Source organism: Lolium rigidum, chromosome 1, assembly GCF_022539505.1.
Source record: "Lolium rigidum isolate FL_2022 chromosome 1, APGP_CSIRO_Lrig_0.1, whole genome shotgun sequence".
NCBI lineage: Eukaryota > Viridiplantae > Streptophyta > Magnoliopsida > Poales > Poaceae > Lolium > Lolium rigidum.
Window position 1 is genome coordinate 166817073 of NC_061508.1, and position 21277 is coordinate 166838349.

Here is a 21277-nt window from a genome sequence, read left to right on the forward strand (position 1 = left end):
ACAACCTCACCGTTTCGTTGGGGCAAAGTACTTTGGTTGTGTTGTGCAGGTTCCACGTTGGCGCCGGAATCTCCGGTGTTGCGCCGCACTACATCCCGCCGCCATCAACCTTCAACGTGCTTCTTGGCTCCTCCTGGTTCGATAAACCTTGGTTTCTTTCTGAGGGAAAACTTGCTGCTGTGCGCATCATACCTTCCTCTTGGGGTTGCCCAACGAACGTGTGAAATACACGCCATCACTGCCTATCATGATCAAGATCATCTATTTGTAATGCTACATGTTGTGTTTGTTGGGATCCGATGAATATTGAATACTATGTCAAGTTGATTATCAATCTATCATATATGTTGTTTATGTTCTTGCATGCTCTCCGTTGCTAGTAGAGGCTGCGGCCAAGTTGATACTTGTGACTCCAAGAGGGAGTATTTATACTTGATAGTGGGTTCATGCCTCCATTGAATCTGGGACGAGTGACGTAAAGTTCTAAGGTTGTGGATGTGTTGTTGCCACTAGGGATAAAACATCGATGCTTTGTCTAAGGATATTTGTGTTGATTACACTACGCACCATACTTAATGCAATTGTCTCGTTGTTTGCAACTTAATACCGGAAGGGGTTCGGATGATAACTCTGAAGGTGGACTTTTTAGGCATATATGCATGCTTGGATAGCGGTCTATGTACTTTGTCGTAATGCCCTGATTAAATCTCATAGTACTCATCATGATATATGTATGTGCATTGTTATGCCTTCTTTATTTGTCAATTGCCCAACCGTAATTTGTTCACCCAACATGCTATTTATCTTATGGGAGAGACACCACTAGTGAACTGTGGACCCCGGTCCATTCTTTACATCTGAAATACAATCTACTGCAATACTCTGTTCTTTACTGTTCTTCGCAAACAAACATCATCTTCCACACAATAAGTTTAATCCTTTGTTTATAGCAAGCCGGTGAGATTGACAACCTCACTGTTACGTTGGGGCAAAGTACTTTGATTGTGTTGTGCAGGTTATGGCTATGGCTATGGAGGAGATGGGAGATGGAATGGATGAACTATGGTGATGGATCTCCTTCGGTGTGGTGCAGATGGATCTGATGGATGGAGGCTCTGTTTCGCAACGAATGGATCTCTTTTCAGCGGCGGCCCCTTCCACGACTTTTATAGTGTTTGCCCTCGGGAACGCAACCGCAGGTGTTACGGGGCTTGCCCGTACCGATTCCCGTTAAAGCCATAGGAACCGTCTTTCCGAGCGTAGTCAAATTTGTCATGCTCCTGATGTGATTTCTTCAGTAATTGTAGGTCCATTTGCCATTATAACATGATTTCCTGCACATCATACAAAAAATAGAAGAGATGGCACATCTTTGCATTGATTAGGCATTAGTGGCAAGTTGAGAGGTAAACTTAGTCAATTTCTTGACTTAGCTAAGGGTTTAAACGCGAGAAAATATGGTGTATTTTACAGCCATCAACGTGCATTTTACATTATCAATATTGTGACTCATATGATTAGTTTTGAATGATATTTTTCATGATAAATCATTATTTATGTACTTTTAGTTCATTTAGAGGACTTTCCTACAAAGTTCCTTTCATTGGTATTTAATTTCTGGGAGGCAGAAAACCTTCTTTTTCATATTTTGCTGTTCCAGGGACCTTCTAGATGCCTAAAAATCGAAGAAAAATGGGAGAAAAATAGTGGGGCAAAGAAGCATGCGAGGGAGGGCGCGAGGGACGAAAGAGCACAGGTGGCGCGCCCTACCCGGATGGGCAAACCACCCATGCCCAAACAGGCCTCGAGCATCGTCTTGAGTCCCCCTTTTTACAGACTTCTCCATCTCGCTAGAAAACCTAAGCCATATTTTCCCGAGATTTATTGAGGTGGCGGCGGAGGCAAAAGTCTTCTCCTACTCCGGGAGAGGGTAGATCCTGCCATATCGGTGCCTCCGGTGAAGGGGAAATCAATGCCATCGCCATCACCATTCCTCCTTGATGTAGGTGAAGGCATCTTCATCAACATCTCCATCAGCACCGTCATCACCACCATCACCATCTACAAGATCGACTTCACCCCCTCATAGTTTGTGTTTGATTGAACCCCGAATATTTTTTTAAAGGCTAGTTCCATGTTTGTGATTGGTACTTTGTCTTTATTTATTGGAGATATTATACTTTCAGATTGTGTTGTAATCATTATGCCTCTGGTCCATACCATGTTTGGCAAGAGTAGTTCCCCATGTTCCTGAGGGCACATGATGATCTGGCTATGATTCTATATGATGTGCAATGAGTATTTGGTCAAGTTTTTATCATTTATGTTGTTCAATGATGGTTTTATGTGAACGTCGGTTGCATATTACTTCTCCTATATGGGCTCATAGGGCTGCACTTTAATTCAATTGTGAGTGTTGGAAGGGACGGAATGACATAATTTTTTCCAATATTTTAGTTGCATTAGAGGGGTTTATGTCGGGACCAATGAACCAATTTCTATGACGGGACATTTATTTCTTAATGATTCCTATACTTTCGCATGAAAATGTCTCTAGGAACGATCATAAGGGGCGTATTTGCTCAGATCTATAGCTGCACCTAATTTAGACTCCGCCCCTAAGGAAATGAAACTTGACAAGATATTAACCATGTTGTGTAGAACTCTAAATGCTAGTAAATCCATGCCGCTCTCGGGAAAACTTGTTACATAAAAACACACACACTTGAGCTTGTCCTCTTTCTGCATAGAGGATTGGGCTTTCTCTCATTGAGAGAATTTACATATTGCTATTTACTTTCAGTACTTTATTTTATTTCAAACTATACACCCAAAACATGACGCATTCTTGTTATTGTTTACTTGTTAAATCTGCTAACCAATACTTTCAACTCCTGGTGGGTTCGACAACCTATATTACTGAAAAGTACTACAATTGATCTCCTGCACTTGGGAGCCGTCACCTAGCAAACCCGCTCCCCACCCACCTCGACGCTCACCGGCAATAGATCCTCCGCCCTAAGTCGTCCGCCGGCAATTCTGGGCCACCTCGCGGCCATCCTGCCCGCGAGGCGTTTGCCCTTTTGCTTGAGATGGATTCAGAAGACGAGGAGATGGTTGCCGCTCTGCTTGAGGAAGAAGCCAAGGATGCTAACACATCCGTCGACGACGGCGAGCATATGGAGATCCTGACTGGTCTCCTAACCATGCAAGACAAGGATTCGAATCCGCGTCGTGGTGGTTCAAAGCTAGGGTGGCACAAGCAAGCCGAGGCAAAAGCTGGAGGGTATTGCATGTTGTACGCCGACTACTTCGCCGATGATCCACTGCACGGGGAAGTAGTATTTCGGTGTCTTTTCAGGATGAATTGGAATTTTTTCATGAAGATTGCGTTTGTCGTGAGGAACTATGACACATACTTCATTTGCAAAAATTATTGTGTTGGTACGATCGGGTTTTCCTCGATCTAGAAGTGCACAACTGCTTTGAGGATGCTAGCGTATGGAGCTCCTGCCGACACACGATGATTACATGTGTATGCCCGAGTCCACTGCACATGTTTGCATGTATCGGTTTTGACAGAAAGTGGTCGAAGTGTTTGGAGAACTATACTTGCAATCACCCACTCCAGAAGACAGTGCTCGGATCATGGCACAAAATGCAGCAAGAGTATTTCCAGGGGTGCTTGGAAGCATCCATTGCATGTATTGGCACTAAAAGAACTTTCCATTTGCTTGGCAAGCAATAAGGAGATTGCAACTGCAGTGCTCCAATGTATTTTGAAGTCCAGTCTCCTCTTGTGAACTATGTGACCAATGGCCACGAGTATACCACGGGATACTACCTGGCGGATGGGATCTATCAAAGATAGGCAACATTTGTAAAGACAATCTCAGGCCCTACTCCGGGAAAAAGAGCTTGGATTGCTCAGTGCAAGAAGGATATCAAGCGGGCATTTTGTGCCCTCCAAGCTCAATTTGCTATTGTCCGGTTTCCAGGTTTTACTTGGTTGACAGATCAGATGATAGATGTGATGATTGCATGCGTGATCTTGCACAACATGATCATTGAGAGTGAGCGAGAGCATCCAGTGATTGACCCAGAACCATGGCACCGACGGAGTCCTCTTGCGGTAGTTGGTGGTCTGGTGCTACCTGCGTTAGCTGCCTTCCTCTCCATGCGTCAGAAAATCCGAGACACAGATACTCATCACCAGCTGCAAGACGATCTGGTGGATCATCTTGAAAGGAGGGGCCTAGTTTCTCCTATTTTAACTATGATTTCTATTATGCAAAACTATGATTTCTATTTCATTTGTGTGACTCCATTATTTGACATGAACCTATTTATTCAAATTTGTTGGCCGTTTGGGGCTGTGGGAGGCAGTTTGGGGCCCTAAATTTCACAACACCAGCAGAGGCCGAATGGAGAGGTGAGTGGAGATACTCTAATGTTCCTATTTTATTACGGATGTTCCTATTTTATTACTGATGAAAAGGAAAGATATACCCAGGGATGGAGACAATGAGATAGGCAAAATGAAGAATCACTTTTCAACACCACTCTTACCAACCCTTTGCTCACATCTAACAAACCCTTGATTAATGACAGGGGATCACGTTAGCTATAACCACTGGTACCTGTTCAAATGCTCACAAACATAAAAGTACAAGCTTCCAATGCCTAACCATGGTTTTATTCTTCGATTGACCCAAGTACGTACGCGTGCCTTGCGTGCTCTCAGAAGTTAGAATGTGTGCAGATTGTTCAGGTGACAGTACTGAAAAGCTCCGTCTAGCGCACGCCTCTCCGACATCGCAGTCGCAGAGCTCCAGTTGATTCAGCCATGCACGACGTCATCGTGGACGCCGTACACCACGCCGTCGTGGCCGCAGCCGCCGCCGCGTTTGTCGCGCTGGCCGCCGCGCTCTACCTGCTTTGGCGCAAGAAGCGCATGGGCGCCACGACCGGCGCCGACGGTTTGGGCTCGTCCCATGTTCCTCTGCCGGTATTGCCGCTGGCCGACGTGGAGCGCGCCACGGACGGGTTCCACTCCAGCCGGGTGATCGGGCAGGGCCGGCACTTCACCGTCTACGCGGCCACGCCGGGGCTCGCGGCCAAGCGCATGCGCCCGCACCTCATCCTCGGCGACCCCGGCGGCCGCCGTTTCCCCACGGCCCTACGCTCGCTCACCGTCCCGCCCCACCCAAACCTCACCGCTCTCGTCGGCCTCTCCGAGGGGCCCGGCGAGCGTGTCCTCCTCGTCGAACGCGCCTCCGCCGGTTCCGTCAGCCTCGAGGCCCTGCTCCACAGCGCGTCCGCGGCGTGCACCCAAAACCAGCTGCCTGTGCTGACATGGCCCCTGCGGGCCGCGATCGCCGCCGGTGCGGCGCGAGGTCTCGCGCACCTGCACGAGCACGGCATTGCCCATGGCCGCGTGCGGCCGTGCAACGTGCTGGTCGACGCCGCTGCCACGACCTCGCGAAGACGGCCGCGGCAAGCCGCCAGGGTCAGCGACTACGGTCTGTCCTCCTTTCTCGACCACGAAGACGACCCGGGCCTCTTGGACGTCCGGGCGGAGAGCGACGTGTACATGTTCGGGGCGCTGCTGCTGGAGATGATGACCGGCCGGCGGTGGGACAGCGGCCGGCTGGCTGGTTGGGCGCTGCCGCTGATACGTGGCGGCATGATAGAGGAGGTCCTGGACTCGCGAGCCGGCGCGCCGGCCGACAAGGTGGAGTCGCGGCTGCTGGCGCGGACGGCAAGGGTGGCGCTGGCGTGCGTGGGGAACGACGGGCGCAGCCGGCCGGGGATGCCGGAGGTGTCGGCCATCCTTAACGACGTGGAGGCGGCGTACCGGCGCCGCGACGGGGCGGAGGTGGAGAAGGTTAGAGAGGAGGGCGACGGCGAAGGGCGCCTTAGTGGGTGCCTGCTTGGTCCGGGCCGCAGCGTGCACAAGAAGGACACGCTGCTCGGGCTTCCCGCCTGAACGATGCAATCGTAGCTGTTGAATGTTCGTCTTCGATTGATTCTAGGGTTAATTGGTTTTATGTCACTCCCCAATTCACAAGATATGTTTATGCCCATTACAAAAATTGAAGTTGTGTCTATGCCACTCTCAATTCTTAATACCCCTTTTTATGCTATTTTCAGCAATACAACATCATATACTGTCTATGTATCCAGTATTTGTACCCTATACTACAGTTTCTACATACTCTCACGGATAATATGGACCGTACTTTGCACCTATATTTAATGGATCATATGTGCCCAGAAATGGCTCATATTAGAATAGTAGACTCATATTAGTGTTCTTGACATTCTGTAAAATTTTCAGATTTTTCGAAGAAGTTTGAATTTTTGGACAAAATTTTACCAATTTCTAGACAGAACAGAAAATATCAGTTTTTTATGCAAATCTACACATAAATGGCTCAAATTAAAATAGTATACTCGTTTCAGTGCTTTTGATTTCCTGTAATTTTTTAGATTTTTCTGAGAAGTTCTATTGTTTGCCAGAAATTGGAAATTTTGGATTTTTTTTGTGCCCTAAACACCCAAAAGGCGCTCCAAATCTGAACACAGAATTATTTTGGTCGATACGAGAGTATAAACTGAAATATGACTATTTACTGAACCGTTTTCATGTTGTATTGTTGAAAACGGCATAGAAGGGGTATTGAGAATTGAGAGTGGCATAAACAGAACTTCAGTTTTTGTAATGGCATAAACACAACTTGTGAATTGAGGAATGGCATAGAACCAATTAACCCTTGATTCTATAGTGTTTGATGTAAACTCGTACTCCCTCAGTGCCAAAAAAAAACACATATATGTCTAAGTTTAAATGTATCTATACACTAGATGAAGAACTCCTGGTTTAATTATGATGTTATATGATTATTATGTGTGTTTTTTTTTCGAGTACCCGTATAAGATCTGCGTGTTTTTATATTAAGCCGAAGCAAGGGAAAGGGCAAAGCCCATATAGGGAGGCGTGCACCACAGACGGCGCCGGATCACACACACCTAGCTCTCACCCTAGTGCACATCTCGCACACATCTACCTCTACACACGGCCCAAGAGCTCCAAGTATCAAGGATCGAGCGAGAGTAGAATGACCTGAGAGGGGTGGCCTTGGCATAAAAAAACCTCGCGTTGTATGGTCCAACCATAGCGCCCGAAGGACAAGCATGATTAGGGAGTTGGCATCCTTTCTTATGTTGGCAGGCAGGGCCAGAACCGCTTGAGTCCCCCACTCACCTATACCCTCCGACGGCAATGGGAGTCCACTCTCCAGCACTCACCCGATGGACAACGGAAGGCCGATGTATGTGTAGGGTAGGGCCGAAAGTGGACACTCCAGCACAAGGGCGATCCCTTCAAGGGCCATCCCCTCACAGCGGATCGACGCGGCGTGGGCCTGAGATCGAAACACGACCACATCGTCGGCGTAGAGCAACACACGATGCTTGACACTGCCAGTGGCCAAACTCGCCAGCACACCCCGCTGCTGTGGCACGTCAAACATCTCGCCATCACATCCATGGCCAGCACGAAGAGGAGAGGCGAGAGGGGTTCACCCTGCCGTAAGCCGCGGGCATGGCGGAAGGTGGCCCCAGCGCAACCGTTGACCAAAACCGTGGTTGTGGTCGTACGTAACAGTATCAGAACCCACTTAATCCACCTTGGACCAAATCCCCGCTGCCGAAGAACGATGAGGAGGAAGCGCCAATCCACACTATCAAAAGCCCTGGCAACTTTAAGCATGAGGAGGAGAGCATGCAGCTTCCGTTGGTGCAAGGAAATGGATTCTTCCTCGTCGGCTTCTTCCCTAACGAGGATGAAGTTATCTTGAATACATCGACCTCTGATGAAAGCGCTTTGTGACTTATGGATCAGCTCAAGCATGAGCGGCGAGAGACGTCGCGCTAGAACCTTGGCCAGAAGCTTGGCGAAACTATGGACAAGGCTGATCGGCCAATAGTCTGCCACGAAGTCTTTTTTGGAAATGAACGTAATGAAAGTGTTGTTTAGGCCGTTGAAGAACTGGTCCTTCCATTGGAAAATGGCATTTAGGGCAGCCAGGACGTCCACCTTGATAACAGGGGCACGACTTGTATGAGATGTGGGCATAGCGTGCGATGGTAGGATCCAGCAATCTGGACCGTTAGATGTGGAACATGTGGTACAGATCGGATTATTGGATCTGGTGGAACATTTTTGTATACGAGCCCCCGTTATCCTCTCTATTTCTGCATCTTCCTGTACCATCACGTTTTAGTCGACCCTGTTCCCACATCAGCGAAGCCGGCGGCGATGGCGGCGGCTCCAGATGTTGTATCAATCCATCCCCACCTGGTCCCGATGTGTATTGAGGAAGACAGCTCCATCACCCCTTCTCTCATGTGGCGACAATGGCGTCCTAGCGATGGTGGCTACAGGGCGTCAAGCCAACTTGGTCCGCCCCTAGATCTTGCTGGTAGATCCTCTTCCCCGCGCAACAAGATCCCGATCCACATCCGCACGGCTGCGAGATAGACTTTTCAGGTACTTTTATTTCGGATTGGATGATCTAGATATTGTTCTAATTTTCGATATTTGATCCCACATTGATGGCATTATGTTGTAGACTGGGTGGAGGACTATCTGGAGAAATAAAGAAACCCACCTCCCCTCGCAGATCAAGCCTGGAAAATGGAAATGTTAGTGGGTTGGCTTTGCCATTCAAGAAAAATGAAAACTTCAGCCCACAGGGTCACACGGCGACAAGGAAATTAGCCATAGCATACATGGATCAGCATCACAGGTTAATGGTGCATGCTCCTAGGAAGAGTCATCACAAGAAAATAAGGAAAGCCGCAGCTTACTCCAATCGTCAGCACATAAACATGAAGAATACTGTTGTCCTGAAAACTTGATATTGCACAGTAAGTGTGTTCTTCCTTTGCTAACAGAAAACCTGAAAATTGCTCACACAAAGGTTGTGTGGTGGTTGTGGTATCTTACTAAGCTTATCTTTGTGTCTTCTTGTTTTATAGAAGGTGATGATATGATGGGATTCACCTGCTGGAGAGGTGCACACAAGTAAGAGGATTTTGCACCATAGGGCTCAGAACAATATGCTTAAGGATTTATATTTATTAATTGCAACTTGCAGATTGTGGGGTTGAGACCAGAGCAAGGAAGCGGATGAGGCAAGAGTCCGCAGCTGGGACACGGCGAAGCGGAAGAAGGGTGGAGGCTTAAAGAAATCTCTACAGAAGAAGAGGAGTGCAGAGCAGGAGGCCCGGCATCGTATTCACACTTGCATCTCTAGTGTATCATGACATTTTGTTTATCCAGATGTATGTGATCTTGTATTAGATGATTGGCTGAAATTTAGCTATATACGCAAACAGTAAAGTCTTCTTGTGAGCAAAAGCGAGTTCTGTGTGCATGTCACTGATTGTAGTTACAAAATCAGAGAAGCAGTTTACTAGTTTGTGAGATGGACCAGTAGGCTAGCTGAGATGGGCATTCCACACTTCATTGCATTTTCAGCATTCAGATACTGAACCGTGAATGTGCTTCAACACTAAGATGTATGAGAGATTGATGTAATGCTTCCCAACAGAAACTGAATGTTTCATCTATCTATGGAAATAAAAGACTGAACATTCTGAGAAGAAGTGGTTCATTCAAAATATTAGGTAATTAATCTATGCACTCTTTTCTGTGTCCCCACTATTAACATTTAAATCCATACCAGCTAATGAATAACAGAGAAATTCATAAGTGAATTTAGAACATATGTGCTGACGAGTTACTATGCCCATTGAACCAGTTTTTCAGCTCACTACATAGTATACAGAGCTCCCAACAACATGAGATGTCAAGCGATGAACAATCAACCACTAGCTTATATACAGTGATTTAAGGACCTTGAAAAGATAAACATTTTCATTTTTTCTTCGGACATTTACGGCTGTCATGTAGCACAAGTTCTTTGCATGTGCCGCAAACGCGTGGCACCCGTACAGTAACACCTAATTTTTTCTTTGGCTGTGCCTTCTTTTCCTTGTCTCGATGGCCCTTAATTCTCGAGCATGTGCCTCTTGCGTCGATATTGGTAGGTGTTAGGATATCAACTTGGGTAGGGAAGGAGCTACCAACAAATGATTCTTGTTCTTGTTGTGAAGTATGAGCTACAGCAAGCGTAGACTGGGAAATAGTTGATTCCAAATCACACAGACCCGAATGGAGCAAGTCCAGTCCTCCACTTGAGTTTTTCGCATGTCGGATGAGATCTTCGAATTTGTTCCGTGCTACCGAGATCTTTCGTCTTGTTTCCATGTCAACATAGTCAATGGGATTATCATCAAGTGGATTTCCATCTCCATCATAGACAATATCTCTATAGAAAAAAACAAGTTAGAACGTGAACAGTCTTAAATCAATCAAATATTCACTATAGGTATGGAATTAAAATTACCTTTTGCACATCTTCTCCCATCTTTTGAGTATATAAAAATTTGGAAGTTCATTTATCTTTGCTCCCCTCAGGACACGTATGACATGGCGGCACACAATTCCCTTGTTCTCAAAAAGCATACACGAACATTTGGTTATCATGGTTGTTATTTGTAAATTAACTTCTCTTACCCTGTTTTTTGGGTGACTTTGATCACTAACGGACATGATTTTGAGATCCCCCACATCCTTTGTGTCCTGGACATCACAATGCTCTCTAGCAGCAAGTACCTCGGACTGAAACAAGTTAAAAACCTCATGAGTGAATATCAAGCTACCATGTCTTTCTATTTCCCAACATGTCATCAATCTGGGTGTTGTGTGTAAGCTCGTGTGGTCAGCAACCAACTCCTCTTGTCTCCGACATTTCAGGGCTGTGTCAAACCTTAGCCAAAACTCAACAAAAGCAAGCTTGCGACGAATGAAATTCTTGAAAAATGAGTTTTCACTCTCTCGACCTGGAGGTGGTTCTGAGAATACCAGCTAGGGGAATGTCCATGAAGTATGCCGGCACCCATGACCCACGGATATGGTAACATTTTCCAAACCATTCATTAGTTTCCAAGTCAAATCTTAACATTACATTCTTCCAACTTTCCTCAAATTCGCACACTGGTTTATGCAATGAGCCCCGGAAAGATGAACAAGTCAACACAGCTTTCATAGTTACGAAGATCGAGCACACATATGCATGTAAGCTCTCTGTGTCAAACATGCCAAATGATTCTAGAGATTTATATTCATCGTGGTTTTCGGGTAATAGCACTTGTTTCTTCAGTTTGAGAAAATATAGTTATGAGATCTCATGTGCTCATGCCAAACGTAAACACTCAAAAGCCACTGACCACTATAAAGTGTAGATTTGAATTCTGCAAAAAAAGCATACAATCAGCAGTACACTTACATCTTGCGAAAAGCATTGTCTCTTCTTGGGTGTAGAGAATTCACTAAGAGGAAGCATCCTAGAATTAATCTCTGAAAAAGAGTTGGCATCACTTAATTCTGTCATTCCCAAGCTATTGACTGAGTCTGCAAAATAAATAAAAGACTGAGCTGAAGCACACATGATTATCATGAAGAACCAGAAATATTGGCACTATTGACACCAAAAAACTTACCTGAGATAGTTGGTACGGTACGCGGATTGGCCGGGCATGCAAGGATTGGTGATGGTGAGGTTGCACTGGTCCCCTCCATTTAGAAGAACAATTCTGCATTAGTTTCATATCAGTAACAGGACAGTAAAATCCAATGAATTCTTTTTCTCTTTTCCTATCGTGAGTACAAAACAAGACACATGCCAAGAACCGGATCATGTCTAAAGGTAATGCATTCATGTTAGATAAGGTTCCTGAACCACTTAACTGACCGTATTACATACCATAAAGCATCAAAATCAGATTAAAAATAAGTTGATTTCACTACACGGTGGAAAACTAGGAAGAAATACATGGTGCCATAAAAGAAGATTCCTGCCATCGGTGTATACACTTCGCGTCCTAATTATTGCATGGTAATTTAGGTGAATTAACATGTTCTTCTACAGAAACCTAGAAGTGAAGAAAAATAGAAGAACATAGGCATATCTAAATATTTCTCATACCAAAGAGCATAATGTAATGCAGCAAAGTTTTCTCTTCATTTCATTATCAGAACTGGTATAAAAATAGTTACAAATATTACTCCCTCCATTTGTATTTAATTGACCTTAATTACAACCACTGCTACTTCATTTGAGATGTGTCCATGCGTCAGTTAAAACCGAACAGAGGTAGTAGTTACTACTGTGAGTGAAAACAACAGAACGCAAAACTGTGTAGTTTCCTTTTGAATCCTTGTCGGAGAATGTAAAATATTAGTAGCAGGGCCCAAATTAGATAAGGAACTCAACAGATTTCAGGAAAAAGCACAACGAACAGTGGGCGATTTTGTGGCACCGTCCCAAGCTCGCTTGACGAGCTGCAGCCACCGTTGCTAGGCCTCCATTGCCGCCGCACGAGAGAGGGGAAGAAGGAAGGAATGTCGTTGTCTCCGTCGGTACACGCCGGCACAGGACGGGGAACGGCGGAACGCCACTACCGCCGTTGGCTTCACCTGGAGGTGGATTTGGGAACTAGGGCTGAACAGAGCGCGTGGGGATGGAAGGATACAGAACCGAAATATGGAGTAGAACGGGGTGTTTGATGCAAAAATGTTCCACCAGATCTAAAAGCCCGATCTGTGCCACAGATTTCACATCAAATGGTCCAGAATACTCGATCCTTCGATCGCACGTTATGCCCAGATCTCATACAAGTGCCCCCCTTGATAACAGCCTAGCAGCACTTGTAAAAATCCCACGAGAACCCATCCGGCCCCGTAATTTGTTGCTTGGCATTGACTTGATGGCGGCCCAAACTTCGTCCTCGCAAAAATGGGCCTCCAGCCCATCCAGATTAACATGCGGCTGCCCAAGCGTGGAAAGGTCCAAGTCGTGGTCCCTAGCGCGCGCCTGCCCCAGGAGATCGACGAAAAAAATCCGTTGCCACCACCTCCACATCACTCTGCGTCGAAGCCACGTGGTCACGGCGCCTGAGGGTGGTAATATGGTTGCGCTTGCTCCGCTTGGCCGCATAGACTTGGAAAAACTGGGCATTGGCGTCACCCCCGTTGACCCCCACAGGCCCCAGCTGCCTGGCGCGCTGTTTGACGATAGTGCGCTCTAGGGAGGCGAGGCCGCTGGCACGGGCAGCCCGGTCCGGATGACCCGGGCCGGGTTGGACTTGCACTCAGGCCAGGTTTGGGCTTGATTTTTGAGCCCAAATGTTGGGTCGAGCTGGGTTCGGGCTTGCATTTTTTGCGATTTAGGCAAGGTTTGGGCTGGGTCGGGCTTTTGCTAGTTCGGGCCGGGCTCGGGCTTGATTTATAGGCCCGACAGTCGGGCCGGGTTTGGGATTGACATTTTAGCTTCGGGCTTTTTCGGGTTTGGCCTGAAACTCGGTCCGGCCCGAGTTTTGCCTAGGTGTAGGCCAAAGACACGTCGTTTAAGCATCTTGCACAGCTGGGTTTCTTCCACCGAGAGAGGGCAAGTTTCCTACGCCACGTCGAACCTGAGGATAATCTCATTGGTGACAAGGATTTGGTCCTTGATGCTACCGATCTGCCGCTGGCTCCAGCACTGGAGATCATGGTCCAGGTTCCTCAGCTTGAGCCCAAGTCTCCGAAGCCGGTCGGATTGGTTCGTCGGTTGGGCCCATGAGGTTTGCACCGTCTGTGAGAAACCCTCCACCTTCATCTAGAACCGCTCGAAGTGAATGCGTCGCTGGGTCGAACAGTGGTGAGGAGGAGAGCGTGTTGAGGGAGGCATCGTTGTCCAACAGTGGCTCTGTTTATTTTTTTCTTTCACGATTTCATTTTATTGATTTAGAAAATATACGGGTAAGAGCATATCCTATAGTGTATTTATAATTTAGGTAAACAAAATAGTTTTAGTTAAAGGAGAGAGAATGTATGGATAAGCAGAAATATTTCTACTTTTCCAGCATACCCAGAATCTGGATACCCAAAAGCTGGCTTATCTTTTTGTGCTTGATGTGTCAAAAGCGCGGAGTGCACCAAAGGATCAAGGGAGGATCAAATACAACAAAACGACCTCAGAAGTGTTGCGATATGACAAATCAGCATGCATTACAGGACTAGCAAATCCGACTGCTATAATCACGAATCGTAGTTCAGGTGTACTAGCTCTTCCTGTTGAGTGCAAGCAAACGCATACTCCACATGTACGTACAAAAACAAGGCGCAACGTAACGGGTTTCGTTTACCCGGCGCCCGTCAACGAGCAAACTTGCAGTCAGAAGTTTGGAGCAATTCACTACCTATACTAGTACTGTTGTGGTGCACGCGCCTGAATCAAGAACAAAGTGCAGATCTTGTAACCTGACGATATAGGGGGTCTCGGCAAGGCTTATAATTACCTAATTTCTGCTGCAGTTCCAGCGAATTCTATATGAACTGCAAAGGCACATTTGAGTTAGAGTTACCACTATGAAACCTGCTGTGACGAAACTGAAATGTCGGAACTCGTCCCAGCTAACCTAAGCTTGGAACGTGAAATCGGTAAAGGTTCGTCAAAATCTGCAGCTCATCGGTGGATCCAATAACCCGTACGGAGATTATCTCAGCTCTTTTCTTTGAAGCAAAGCTCACTTGCTTCCATTCCTCATTCTCTTGCACCCGAAGCGACAGCCACGGGCACTAGTCTACGCAGAGCAAAACCCATAAGCAACCGGCTCATTTACTCCGGCCACTAGCACACACCCAAAATCCAGATTAAAACATTCACGGACAGAACCATGAACATATTCATATCGCATCCTCGTGGTACCATGGTTCATCAGAAAACAGAAGCCAGATAAGAGAAGAACAGAAGAGAGAGAGAAGATGCTGCTGGCGAAGGGCTCCCTGGACCTGGTGCTGGTGCCGTGTGGCATGGTCATCATGTTCGGCTACCACCTCATCCTCCTCTACCGGATTCTCCGGCGTCCCGGCACCACCGTCATCGGCTACGAGAACCACAACAAGCTGGCGTGGGTTCGTCGCATGACCCAGGTAACTACACAGCTTCCAAACATACCTTTGGGCAACAAACACAAACTCCTGTTACTTTGAGTTTGAATGAAACTGCCATGTCACATGCTGTGGGCTATTTGTGCAGGCGACTCCAGAGGAGACGGCGCTGGCGCTGAGCGTAATCTCCAGCAGCATCGCCGCATCGACGAACCTGGCCTCGTTGTCCATTGCGCTGGGCTCGCTCATCGGTGCGTGGGTCAGCAGCACGTCCAAGGTGTTCATGACAGAGCTTGTCTACGGCGACAACAGCCAAGCCACGGCGGCGGTCAAGTACATCTCCCTCCTCGTCTGCTTTCTGGTGTCCTTCACTTGCTTCATCCACTCTGCAAGGTAATAACTCTCAGCATTCTAAAGCCAAACTTTAGATACAGACCTGATTTCTCAAAGACAAACAAGACTCAGCCCCCGGTTTCCGAGGCGATTTCAGGTACTATGTCCAGGCCAGCTTCCTGGTAACCACGCTGGACTCCGACATTCCAGCGAGTTACATGCAGCATGCGGTGATCCGAGGCGGCAACTTCTGGTCCATGGGACTCCGAGCACTCTACTTCGCGACGACTCTGCTCATGTGGATCTTCGGGCCAATACCAATGTTTGTCTGCTCGGTGTTCATGGTGTTCACCCTGCACATGCTGGACAGGAACTCCCTGCCACTGCACCAGCACCAGTTTACAGTCAGGAAACGGCATGACCAGAGAGCTGTGGCAACTACTGTAGCTACAAGGCACCCCAGTCCTCAAAATGCAATTTTCAGTAACCCTATATTATCGCCTGTAACATTTTACAATTGATCATGTAAATGTTCTGTTACAGAACTTGCCCACACGTGCAAAGTTTCATTAAACAATTTTCATTCAGTATTCCATTCCCTGAAACAAATCGGGATACACAGACAGAACCACGGGATCGCCATCAAGTAATATGGAAGTTCAGATGCCGTGGCTCCTGTGTTAGCATTCTTGAGTTCTTGGCAGAGTTCCGTCCGAAATCCTCACATACCATGCCGCCCTTCTGCATTGTCAAAATGCATGTTAAGCACGACACTGCTTAGCCCTAGATCCCTGCATCCATATATTCTATAGAAGAACTGTGGGGACATTGGGGTCCTTCTCATTGCCTTCAGCGGATTTCTTATTGCCTCGTTTCTTGAGCTTGTTTTTGAACCTGAATTGATCTTTCCTGTTTTTCTCCCATCCTTTCTTGTGCTTCTTGTAAATGAACATTGCTGCCCGGGCATCCTCAATCTGTACGGTTAACGAAATGGCCGTGCAAATTAGTTACTAATATTAACATGAAAGTGTTACACCAAGGATAATGAATTTTCAGTCTGCTATTATTAAGTCACCATGTGAGGAAGTACTAGCTATGGATAATATGAGCAAGTTATGCTAAATGGAAAAAAAACCACAAATATGTTATGTAAGGCGGATTTCACAATAAGCCCCTGGTCATTTGAGTTTGTGCAATCAGCCCATTAAAATACAATGTTGTCGATTGAGCTCTTGAACCATACAGTTTGCGTAATCAAGACATTCAAACCAAATATTGTTTATTTGATCCCTTCCACTATATGATTACAGTCAATTAAGTATGTTTAATACTACTAAAAAACATAGTTGGACCCATTCACCTAAATACATCTCCAACAAGGCTGTTTATTAGTCACTGATAATCGATAATATCATATGTGTTTCATTAATGATCTATCATCTGGACGTTCTTAACGTTCTCTGTAAACCTACCAATAGCAAGAATGAATTTGTGCAAGTTCTGTATATACAAACGACAAAGGCCTCGATGTATCATGTTAGTAAAAACACTATATGTAAAATATATTACAACATTCCAATAATCTTACGAATATGCCTTGTTAAAAGTAGCAGGTCAACTTGACACAAATTTGTAGTTGCAACACTCATTTGTCAGTGATATAAGCAAAATGGATTAACTAAACAATTTCCAATAATATATGAGCCAAAATAAACCAAAATGTACTGCTGAAGGACTCAACTGAAGCAAGGGCTTAAACACCACATGGAAAATACTATAAATAAATATCACGCATACCGGACAGTGCTCTTGCTGTTGTATCTTAACAGAAAGTTCTTGAGCAGCTAAATCTTTCAGAGATCTCCGCTTGCCCTCCCTAAATTGAAACATATATGTCAATAAGAAATCTTAGTAGGAGTATGGACTATAAGAATAGAATAGATGTTTAGACCATCTAACCGTCGGAAAACCTCATATTCTGAGGTGTCTCTTATGTCTTTCTTTGGGTGGCCAAGTAGCAGGACCTAGAAAGCATTGTATCACATTAGACAAGAATACAAGATAAGTAAGTGCTTCAGGGATGGAGTTAAGGTCCCTAACAACCTTAAGATCATGGTGTAAGGCATGCCCAACAAGAACCCTTCCTGTGATAAGCTCAGCTACATCCTTCTGAACAACCGAGAAATCTTTGGCTGCATTATCATAAAATAATGTTGCATAACCAATATAGATTGCAACCCTCCAGAGAAAAAATATAATAACCGGTGCTACTGTAGTAATGACATTACCTTTATTCATGTGCTTAGGTCTAATCCCACTAATATGGGTACGGTAGTCAACTATTCGCTCCATCGGCCGGACATATTCATCGTATACAACGTTGCCAAAGGAGTTAACCTAACAGGACGAAAAATAAATTAGAGGCTGATGTTCAAACTGAAGGAACATATTTAGAATAGATTGCTCAAGTATTTCAGCATTGCAAAACTTGATTTATGCATCAGGCATCGCAAACTACAATATGATGATCAAAAGGCAGCCTGCCATTCTTATCAAAATTTCATCAAAATTAAGCCCCGGACTTACAAAATCGATAAGAAATCAGTGCTTGACCAATTAATAGTAATTTGACTGTCAAATTGTGAACACATCCAAACCGAAAAATAAGAACATCCAAATTACAATAGCAGAATTTATATAACTACTCCCTCCGTTCCAATGAATAAGGCGTATAAATTTAGTCCAAAGTTAGTAGTAGACAATAGCTTTTGTGCTCTTCTCGTATAAGATCCATACATGCTCCTCTTGCCATCGTTAACAAGAATAACAGTAAGATGTTTTCGTTCTCCTCCTATAGCCAGTCATATAGTAAGCATTTGAAATGCTTATAGATAACAGCACTGTAACAACGATAATTACTGACAGCACCGCATCGCCATCAGATACCAATATGTGTAACAACCATAGTCCATCCCCGCAAGGAAACAACCATAGTATGCAGTGTACAATGGAGCGATATTAGCTTTCGAGAAGGGACGTAAGATAGTTACTAACTATTTTCTTAGACCACAAAATTAGTAGCTTGAAAGAGAGAGAAATGAAAAAATAAAGGTATGCGGTTGCCTTCTCTTAAGTGAGATAATCTCTTAGCGTTTAAGACAGTTTCTCCACTGTACCAGATGCCAGCTCTTAGCCATATACTTTGTAATCAAATTGTCATTATTAGATTTCTCAAATTATAATTCTAAACTGTATAAGTATTTTTGTGTTAGGCAACATGTTTGCACAGAAATTGATGGTGAAAGTACCATCTTCAAGGCTGTCATGTCTTGTAAGACTTACATTTTGGAATAGAGGAAACAATCACCACATAATTTTAGAGGCATGCGAACATTAGTTGCTGATAACGCCACGCGATAATCTATTGTATAATATGGTTTTACTGTCATCTCTAGAGACGTGGAGGCTTACGCGAAGACTGTCTTATCAACCACTGTATACATGCCCCTAAGTTGGAATAACCACAGTACACTATACTAGCTCAAATGTAAGATAATCAAGAGCTACTCAAACTAGTACCTGAATATTGTCTTACTAGTTACTACTTCTAAGTTTGAAGTTCAAGCTTTAGATATCTTCCTTGCAACAAAATAAACCTAGCAGCTCCTAAACATATTAATGTGGCATCTATTTGAGCAGTGAAGTTGCCAGAAGCACCTATTAGCCAAGCCTCCGACTGTGGATTTCCCAACTCAACTTAATAAGTCCTATGAAGAAGAACTCAACTTCATAGCATCTAAACTCTGGCCGAAGAACAATTGCAATCTCAGTCCCGACAAAATGCAAAGCATTATATATACAGTTGTTTCAAGATTGCACAGGTCCTTCACCCTTTCCATTTTAATTTCAACAACAAATCCCCATATATCACAAGGGTTCACCATTGCCACAGCATAACTAGCAATCAAGTATGACACTGTGTAATTAAATTCTCCAGAAACCAAACAAATGAAAATGGCGCTTACCAAGGTGACCCTGGCGAGGGCGCTTTTGCTGCCACCGGCCCCAACCCCGACCATCTCGCAATCCAGCGCCAACGCCTTGGTCAAGCTGACCACCAGCACCATTCCCCAACCACGAAATCAAAACCCAAACGCCTCAAAGCGTCATACGAGGGAAGGTAACTCCGAGAGCCTGCTCACCTGGTGTCGTCAGAGGTCGGCTCGAGCTTGACACTCACCTCGGCCGCGTCCGGGTCAGGGGACGGCTGAGGGGGCGGAGACGGGGCGGGGCGTCGCTTGCGCTTGCCGAGGAACGTGGAGGCAGGGAGCTTGGACTGGAGCTGGGCCCAGTTAGGGTTTAGGGCGGAGGGGCCGGCTGATTTTGCCTTGGGCTTCCGCTTCGGGGTGCGCTTCGTGTGTGCGGCTGTCGCCGGCGCTACGGAAGACGGCGGCTCCGCCGCCATGGACGATTGCGGCGCGAGAGCTGAGGGGGGGGTGTGTTTGGTTTCTCGTACCGTCAAGGGTTTGGGGGTTCTTTGCCTTTGCCTTTTGCCCCTTTGTGAGACCGGAAAAGAAGATTTCGAATCATTCCACAAGTTGACTAGCAATTGTCCAAATTTTGTTAAATTATGTTCTATTCTTAAATAACTGCACTCAAACTCTCAGTAGTTGCATGAAGCTGTAGGCTCTGCTTTTGGCTGGATGATTGTTGCTTGCATGGCTTGCAAAACGATGTTTTCTTTTTGAGGTAAACGGCTTGCAAAAACGATGTTAGAGCATCTTCAAGAGGTGATGTAAAATAAGATCCAACTCTTTTTAGGCACATTCCAACTATTGACGCATCCAAAAAAAAAGGTGCTCTATCTTACATTATGCCATAAAAGTTTGCCCAAAGTTATGTATACATAGGACACGAGTCTTACGGCTGCCCTAAAACAAAATAAGGCACCTCCTGCACCCATGCGCCGCCCAACAGCTATCTAAAAAATCCCCTCCCCTTCCACTAACCTCATGTGGTAGCGTGCCTCTGCTGATCCCGTCGTCGTCGTCGTCGCTGCACCACACATTCGATGGATCCGTCGCCGCACTATCGCCTCGTCTCCTAGCCTCCTCGACCTCGTCCGCCTTGACATCGCCTCGACCGCCGCATAGTCGATACACCGCCTCAAGGACGTCGTCGCGTCACGGAGATTACATGCATATGCAACGGCACGTTGTATTGGTTATGCATGTTCCAGTCGCCAGAGCTCGTCGTGCGTGTCACGCCACAGCGTGGAGGTACCGCTGGCCAAGTCCAAGGTCAACTTTCAAAATGTCACGAGCCTCAAAGAGGTGGAGTTCCTCGCTCCCTAAATATGAATTGTGTCCCGCAAAGAGGAGAAGGAACACCACACCTTGTGTAGGGGGGGTGCGAGTTTTATGCTTGAAGGGACACAAAGAGGAAGAATTGTAAGGGTATTTTACCCTTATCCATTATTTTGGTAACAATGACACCGTGCTAGAGTATGTGGTCTAATACATGCCTATTAGATTATTCCTAGGTATTAGCCAAAGAGGTAAAATGGTGTATCAATGGAACAAGAAGACAATGGGAGACCCCCCCCTCCACTTCGATGAAAATCAACAAGCTTTCTTCAGCACCTGGCCGGCCAGTGGCCCGGTCAGACCGGCCCTGGCACCGGCCAGCCCGGCGCCGACCGGCCCATGGACTGGTGCCAACCGGGTCATGTCCAGTAAGCCAGCGGAGGTTCTCGGTCGGGGTCCGGTCCCAGGCCCGGTCTGGACCGGCCTGGTCCGGTCATACACCCGGTCGGACTTGGCGGTGGACCGGGCGCCCCTGCGCCAACCGTATTCTCAGCTCCGGTCTAGACCGGCAGGT

At 46.0% G+C, this 21277-nt stretch overlaps 3 protein-coding genes across 4 annotated transcripts; 1 reads left to right on the plus strand and 2 right to left on the minus strand.

Annotated features, from left to right (window-relative positions):
- Positions 1-9915: 9915 nt before the first annotated feature.
- On the minus strand, positions 9916-10611 carry LOC124682707 (protein FAR1-RELATED SEQUENCE 5-like). The gene is made up of 2 exons (XM_047217344.1): positions 10479-10611; positions 9916-10400 (listed from the first exon to the last, which is right to left on the minus strand). Exons 1-2 carry the CDS (start codon positions 10595-10597, stop codon positions 9947-9949), a joined length of 573 nt encoding a protein of 190 aa, XP_047073300.1. The 5' UTR covers positions 10598-10611; the 3' UTR covers positions 9916-9946.
- A 4228-nt stretch (positions 10612-14839) lies between these two features.
- LOC124682710 lies at positions 14840-15984 on the plus strand. 2 transcript variants are annotated; one of them, XM_047217347.1, is made up of 3 exons: positions 14840-15106; positions 15213-15457; positions 15545-15984. In XM_047217347.1, exons 1-3 carry the CDS (start codon positions 14939-14941, stop codon positions 15816-15818), a joined length of 687 nt encoding a protein of 228 aa, XP_047073303.1. In that variant the 5' UTR covers positions 14840-14938; the 3' UTR covers positions 15819-15984. The 2 variants fall into 2 exon arrangements, with proteins under 2 accessions (XP_047073303.1, XP_047073302.1); XM_047217346.1 differs by having other exon boundaries at positions 15555-15984.
- On the minus strand, positions 15864-19902 carry LOC124682709 (RNA exonuclease 4). Its single transcript, XM_047217345.1, has 7 exons — positions 19600-19902; positions 19423-19507; positions 17686-17794; positions 17501-17589; positions 17357-17421; positions 17195-17273; positions 15864-16371 (listed from the first exon to the last, which is right to left on the minus strand). Exons 1-7 carry the CDS (start codon positions 19860-19862, stop codon positions 16204-16206), a joined length of 858 nt encoding a protein of 285 aa, XP_047073301.1. The 5' UTR covers positions 19863-19902; the 3' UTR covers positions 15864-16203.
- Between the last annotated feature and the right edge of the window lie 1375 nt (positions 19903-21277).

What these genes read in the sequence shown, in the direction of transcription:
- LOC124682710 (XM_047217346.1), top strand. Translation starts at nt 14,939, where the DNA reads ATGCTGCTGGCGAAGGGCTCCCTGGACCTGGTGCTGGTGCCGTGTGGC. An exon ending in GGGTTCGTCGCATGACCCAG is followed by an intron (nt 15,107 to 15,212) that starts GTAACTACACAG and finishes CTATTTGTGCAG; the next exon opens with GCGACTCCAGAGGAGACGGC. An exon ending in TGCTTCATCCACTCTGCAAG is followed by an intron (nt 15,458 to 15,554) that starts GTAATAACTCTC and finishes AGGCGATTTCAG; the next exon opens with GTACTATGTCCAGGCCAGCT.
- LOC124682707 (XM_047217344.1), bottom strand. Translation starts at nt 10,597, where the DNA reads ATGCTTTTTGAGAACAAGGGAATTGTGTGCCGCCATGTCATACGTGTC. An exon ending in TGGGAGAAGATGTGCAAAAG is followed by an intron (nt 10,401 to 10,478) that starts GTAATTTTAATT and finishes TTTTTTCTATAG; the next exon opens with AGATATTGTCTATGATGGAG.
- LOC124682709 (XM_047217345.1), bottom strand. Translation starts at nt 19,862, where the DNA reads ATGGCGGCGGAGCCGCCGTCTTCCGTAGCGCCGGCGACAGCCGCACAC. An exon ending in CCGACCTCTGACGACACCAG is followed by an intron (nt 19,508 to 19,599) that starts GTGAGCAGGCTC and finishes GCTGGTGGTCAG; the next exon opens with CTTGACCAAGGCGTTGGCGC. An exon ending in ACCTAAGCACATGAATAAAG is followed by an intron (nt 17,590 to 17,685) that starts GTAATGTCATTA and finishes ATGATAATGCAG; the next exon opens with CCAAAGATTTCTCGGTTGTT.